This window comes from Zea mays, chromosome 9 (genome assembly GCF_902167145.1).
Source record: "Zea mays cultivar B73 chromosome 9, Zm-B73-REFERENCE-NAM-5.0, whole genome shotgun sequence".
NCBI classification, from domain to species: domain Eukaryota; kingdom Viridiplantae; phylum Streptophyta; class Magnoliopsida; order Poales; family Poaceae; genus Zea; species Zea mays.
The window spans coordinates 18538210-18545039 of record NC_050104.1 but is presented as its reverse complement, the minus strand read 5'-3'; the positions used below and the strand labels follow the sequence as shown (position 1 = coordinate 18545039).

The window sequence follows — 6830 nt, the reverse complement described above, 5'->3', positions numbered from 1 at the left end:
GCCCTTGATTCGTCTGGACCTCCCTCGTCGGAGTATTCTGAGCGCGCGCGCTTGTCTTGGAAGCTACCGGCCGAGGGGGAGGCGAGCGACGTAGCGTGCCCTTCCATTTAGCGAGAGAGAGAAGGAATCGGGAGGGGAGAGGAGAAGGAAGAGGGAAGCGGTGAGGGCTGATTTGGTGATCAGGGATCCCAAGAGGATCCATGGGGGAGAAATCCTCTTGCAATTTAATTTTGAATAACAAGGGGATTCCTTCTCCATGGATTCCCTCGGGATCCCTGACCGCCAAATCAGCCCTGAAGTGGAAGGGGGACCCAAAGGCGCACCGTTGAACATAGTCTGAGCTTGCATCGAAAAGGATGCGGATGCTGGCTGGGGTGCTACAGATCGGCCTAAGTGGCCTGAGGCCTGAGGCCCTCCCTTGGTCCAGAATAAGAGTTTTCGGTAGATAGCCCATCTAAACGAGTACGGAAGGCCGAGCTTCGAGCTAGGCTCCCAGTAGAACGGAGCGCACACCGCACGCAACGCAACTGCCTGTCGCAGCGCAGGCTCGCGGCGGCATTGCCTTACCACCCTTCTACGGTCGTTGCTCGGCGCAAGGACGTCTGTCGCCTGTCTTCCAAGTTGGAACAATTGGCGGCCGGGGTTAAGTCTTGTGCAGAGAGATCACGGTTGAAACAAGGTGCCGTTTGGTTCCTAAAATGTAACGTAAATGGTAACGGTAATGGTTTGCATTCGATTACCAGCGGTAACAATTTTGAATAGACTGATATCAATTTCTAGTGTGGTATCTGATTACGATTGGACTTAAACAAACATGATTTAACGTTATTTGTTACCTGTTACATTACAAACATATAAACCAAACAGCACCCAAGTTTCTGCAATAACTCCGTTGGGAATTTTCCGCCTCTTTTCTGCACACACACACACAAGGACATCTTCGAGGCTTCCGTTTAGGTACGAACTCGTTAGACAAGTAAAGATTACTCATCAGACCATGCTCAAACAGAGTTACAAGGCGAGGGTGCCTCTCCAGAATCCTCACAGCAAACAACCTTGAACTCCGAGCGTGCAGCAGTAGATGACCGTGCGTAGTGGTGGTCTGGTGGAGAAGCAACACCGTCTCGTGGTTGTGGTGGTGGACAATCAATCACGCAGCAATCCAACAGGAACAACAACAAGCTACAAGGCCGTTTTCTGCCGCTGGAGCCATTCCTGGATGGCAGAACGAAGCGCGCGATTGGGAACGAGCTCGTCGTGTTCTAGTGGCATGTTGGTCATTGGAGACGTGTCGTGGCCACTGTCAAGCCAGCTCCTGATGGCCTCGGCTTCGTAGGTGAACCCGTCAGCTGCGATACGTGGATCGCTCATGACATCCTGAGATAAAGACAGCGGAAGTAATGGTTAGTCATCGGGGTACAAAATGTTCACGTGTTCCTTGTATTTCCACAGAACAAAAGGCAGACGACACATTCAGTATTATACTCAATAATGCTTCTGTTCTTCATCATTGAGTCAAAAATTAATCTAGATGAAGGTGCAAAACGTCTCTGTTGTACTCACCTGAGATATAGGGCAAATGAAATATGACGGTGTGTTATTTTCATCCGACACTGGTCTAGAAGATGAGGCTGAAGGTACTGTTGTAGCATCCTTCATCGCCTCATCCACTGCCCACACCACGGCTGAAAGATCAGGACGGTGCCTCCGGCTCATCTCTGTGCAACTAAGAGCAAGGAGTGCTAACTGCTGGACGTGCAAAGCAGGCCAGTCTCCTGCCAAGGTATCAACTACTGAGTTCAGGTCGCCTTTCTCCATGGCATCCTCCACAATCTTCTTTATGCCATCAGGAGGCCTTCCTGTCAAAAGGCGCAAGACCACAATCCCAAAAGAATAGATATCGGACTGACATGTGAGCTCTCCAGTGGCAAAAAATTCTGGGTCCATGTACTGAAAGGTTCCCATAGGATGCATGGTGTGATACATGGTGGTGTTGTTGCTGCTGGACTGGATCAGGTGGCGAGAGATACCGAAGTCACTAAGCTTACTGACTAAATTCACATCAAGAAGGATGTTGGCAGGTTTCAGATCTCCATGAACAACTGGGTGCGGTTTATTCTTGTGTAGAAAGGTCAGTGCTGAACAGATCTCAGAAATTATCCGCACACGAATTTGCCATGGTAGAGTCTGCCTTTTTTCTGCACACATGAGAAAGTCTTCAAGGCTTCCATTTGATAAGAACTCATATACAAGTGTAGACACCTCTGAGCAAGCTCCCAACAGAGTTACAAGGTGAGGGTGCCTCACTCTACTCAGGATAGCAACCTGCAGTAGGAGTCCAAAAAAGCCATACATTATTTCATTCATGGGCATTGTGTTTTCAAAGTTTTTTTTAATAGATTCAGCTGTAAGCTTCAAAGGAGCTACAGAACCAGCACTTTTTTAGTTGAAAAAGACAGTTAGATTTCAGAATGGGTCTAGTTGGCCTACCTCTTGCTCGAACTGTGATTGTCCCTGTAAACCATCAGATTTCAACACTTTTATTGCAACCGTCATGTTCCGGAGGGTACCTCTGTACACACACCCGAACCCACCTTCTCCTATCTTAAGCAAACTACTGAAATTGTCAGTAGCATGCTCCAGTTCAGATGATGAAAACTCACAGTGCATTGCTGTAACCAACACTGAAAGCATCTGGCTTCTTTTCTGACGTAACTCTTGAACCTCATGGACAGCATGATTCCTCTCGTGTAGCAAGCGATCATGCTCTGATAGAATATGTTCATATTGTCCTCTGGATTCAGAGAGCTGACCTTGCAGATGCTCATTATCGATGTTTGCCTTCAGAAGTTTTTCCATAACCTCATCGTGTTGTTTCTTAAGTCGCTCCAACTCTTGCTGTACTCCTGAAAGATATTCCTCCATTGTTCTAGCCTGCAGATTTTTTTATTGGTCGCTTATTCATATTATTGAGATAAGATAATCTATAGCTTCAGTAACATCAACAGCCAACAAACTTTGTCAAGATAACCTGCTAATATGTTGGGGGTTTTTTGGATAAAAATATGTTCATAAGACTGTCGTAGCATTGAACTGTGAATATAGTGGCAGTGATCTGTTCCAAGCTTAGAAAGAGCATCGTTAGTCATAAGAGAATATCTTTGTTCTGTTACTCCAGATGAGAAATTGTCTCGAATATTGCAGGATAGCTACATATCATTGCACTAAATATATCAGATTACTAAATCCACCCACCAGCCATATACAGCACTAGCACTACTGTAAAACAAAGAAAAACAGTAAAACACACAACCTTAAACCCTCTACATGATAATATTATTGGGAAAATAAAAGAATGGATGGTACCTCTATCCAGAGTATAACTTTAAGCCACAAAAGATAATTACAATGGTAATAGTTTTAAGTGAATCATAGCTAAAAATTTACCATTCGTTCAGATTCAATACGCTTCAAACGCTCATCAGAAGCTTCCTTCTTGAGTATTGCAGCTTGTTCTGTTGCTTTTCGAAATTTAAGAAGGTTATTTTCTGATTGGAAATTTCCCTGAAAAGACAATTAAAATATTATCATTTAGTATAGTGCAATTTAATTGGAACATTGCATCCTTCCTAAAAATAGCTTTCACTTTAACTCCATATGTGAATGTTGCCCCTCGGTTACTATTTGTAGACCTACTTAAACTTAGGGCATGGCGGAGTAAAGGTAAGGGCATGAAACAATCAATTGTGCATTAAAACACATTGCCATGCAATCACCATTTGTGCATCATTTAGACATAAGCTTGAGCACATCAGAAACAGATAAATAGAAGTATATGTGGATGGAGCTGGGTGTTCGAAAATACAAGTGACAAGGTACAGATTTATTATCCCAATAGAGGCTGTGTAAGGTTTTTAAGTGCTCCTTCTTAAGTTGCACGTTGCTAGTAAAAGTACAGTTTCTGTGTTATCCACATGTGTTGCACAAAGGATTTCTAGCCACAGTAAACCAGAAAAGCAAGACATGTAGTATGCAAAAATAATACAAACAAGCAATCGTGGAAATGGAAGACTCTTCTGAAGAGAGGAACTAGACTTGCCAACATATCTTTCAAGTCCTCAAGCTCAACATCACCCCCATTAGCCCTCTTAATGCATGCTGCACATCTTATTCGACCAAAAACAATGTCAATTTAGGTTATCTCACGATTCAAGAAGGGCGGAAGAGAACTGGAAAGCTACCTTCTTAAGCCATCAAGAACCTCCAGATTATTTGGGTCGTACGTCAAACCCTCTAGGTAAGTTGCCATAGCATTTTCATAATTTTCCATCAGGAACTGAACTTTAGCTTTACGCACGTAGCCCTTTATAAAAGTTGGATCCAGTTCAACACATTTCTCTGCATCCTCAAGACCTTGAGGGAAAGCTCCCAGATAGATGTGGCATTGAGCTCTGTTGCTAAATGCCTGAAAGATCAGTGATAAGTAACAAAACTAATTGTTACAACCAGGAGTGCAAAAGAAAAAGGGGCCAGCTCCAGAACATGCCTTTACAGTGAACAATGAATGCCAAGTGTGACTGATTATAGATAGGGAAATTTGGATCCATACCATTAAAAGATCACCACTTTGGATCCATACCATTACTATCTCACTTACATGTGGGTCCACATGAGTCAATGACATGTGGGGTCCATGGTATATATCTAAAGTTTGGACCTTTTAATGGTATAGATCCAATTGTTCCTTATAGATAATGTTCTAGTTTTTTACCAATGCAAATCTAATTTATCAGCAAAGTTTCTAATGTCAGAAAAAGTACTAGTTTACTATGGGTCTGGAGTTACCGTTTCTTGAGAATGAAAATCAGAGGAATGACCAATATGCTTACTCTTGGATCCTTTGGGTTCATTTTCATAGCTCGTGTGTAGTGCGTTGCTGCTTCATGGTACTGCTTCTGCTTGAACAATTCGTTGCCTGCAGCGTTTGTACACAGTAAGTAGCAGTATATCACAATGGCGTATAACTATTTAGGAATTGGATATCTAATGATTAGAAAACAAAGTTTACTAGGAGAAGCATCTACTCGTCCCTTACTTTTGTGGTCTGTCGTTCATTCACATGGGAACCGCAGAGCGCAGAGTACATATACTTTGCAAAGTTCTAGGCCTTAAAAAAAGGGCGTACCCAGTGCCGTAGACTTACCGCACTGTGCGGGGTCTGGGAAAAGATATCTTTAAGCGTCAAGCCTTACCCGCATAATATGCAGAGGCTGAGGCTCGAACCCGGGACATTCGGGTTACAGACGATAGTAACTGAAACTTTCTGAGGGTATTTACTGTCGCCACAAAATGTCAAAATCTGTGTGCCCCTCGTGATTGATAAACAAATGCAGTCCACTAACATTGTCCTGTGTTGCACATGCCCCTACTCAACAAGTCAGCAATGCGTTAATCGAGCAACATCCAAACCTCTCTCGCGGTGTTGGTCGGCCGTCTCCTGATCCAATCGCTCCTGCTCCTCAAGCTCCTTCTTAACTACCACCGCCTTGTTGAGCTTCTCGTGCGTCTCCTCGCTGTAATGCTCGGTGAGCGATTGCTGCAGGGCCCTGATCGCCGGTGCGTAATCCCCGGAGCATGTCGCGAGCTCGAGCAGCGCCGACGCCTTCCGCAACAGCGCCTTCGCGATCAGCTTGTTGGCGGCGCTGAGGTCCCTGCCACGCTCCACCGCCCCCTCGCAGTCCCTCACGCACTCCTTATACTGAAAATGCCCCCACAATCGTCAGCCGCCGAGTCGGTTGCGAGGGTATGGAATGGGGGGGAGCCGAGAGGGCGTGGGAAACCTTGCCCATGTGGAAGTAGGCGGCGGCGCGGTTAGTGAGGAAGGAGATATCTCGGGGGTCGAGGAGCGCGCCGCGGGTGTAGTGCTCGACGGCCGTCTCGAGGAAGGACTTGCGGTATGCGTCGTTGCCGGCCTCCTTGGCGCGCCGCGCCTCCTCCGCCCGCTTGTCCTCCTCCATCGCGTGGCTCCCCAGCGGATGGACGACGCGATGGCGCTACGGCAACTGCGAGCGCATTTTTGGCCCTCCGCTGCTTGGGCGTGGCGGGTTGCGTGCCGCGGGCAGGCGGGCCGGCGGTGGCGACTATGGGGGAGCGGGGACGACTTGACGAGACTTGGCCACCTGGCCGATGCAGCCTGCAGGGAAATAATTGGAATTTTAGCACTGAATTCGTTGTATAGTTTTCTGCGTGATTTTATGAGTTTCATGCAAATTTTCGAAGCGGCAATAACGACAAATTAGCAAATCGGCCGGTGTAGGGGAGCATCTCCTTTTGTGCAGCGGTTTGATTTGCGTCTCTGCCAAGTGGGGCCCCAGCCAGGGTCGAAAGCGAGCCCCGCCTTCGCTGCCAACCGGTTCACTGCCGTTGAGGAATAAATTGTTTTTCCCCCGAAGGATAGGAATTTGACTTTATTTCATACAAAATCATCTAGGTTAACTACAATTGGAAATACAGTTTTTGATCGTAATCTTTTGTGTAAAGCACTATAGGTCGGTATCGGTTTGAGATAGGTCTTTATCTAACATGGCATGTCTATGTCCATAGTAGCTATAGTGTGTTGACGCTTTTTTGGAGCGCCAAATACTCAAGAAGAACCGGCGGCGGTGCTCTCTGGTCAGGGGCGGACGGTCCGCGGCCAGGGGCCGGACGGTCCACGACCTGGCGCAGGGGCTAGGGTTTCCTGCCTGACGGCCGGATGGTCCGCGTCCTGGGGCCTGACGGCCGGATGGTCCGCGTCCTGGGGCCGGACGGTCCGCGCGTGTGCAGGAGCG

The 6830-nt window shown here is 46.7% G+C and overlaps 1 protein-coding gene across 1 annotated transcript; it reads right to left on the bottom strand.

Annotated features, from left to right (window-relative positions):
- Window positions 1-798: 798 nt before the first annotated feature.
- On the bottom strand, window positions 799-6398 carry LOC103639761 (U-box domain-containing protein 70). Its single transcript, XM_020544180.2, has 9 exons — window positions 5841-6398; window positions 5470-5758; window positions 4890-4975; window positions 4242-4465; window positions 4100-4166; window positions 3448-3564; window positions 2491-2934; window positions 1564-2325; window positions 799-1377 (listed from the first exon to the last, which is right to left on the bottom strand). The coding sequence occupies exons 1-9, from the start codon at window positions 6015-6017 to the stop codon at window positions 1183-1185; spliced, it is 2361 nt and encodes a 786-aa protein (XP_020399769.1). The 5' UTR covers window positions 6018-6398; the 3' UTR covers window positions 799-1182.
- Between the last annotated feature and the right edge of the window lie 432 nt (window positions 6399-6830).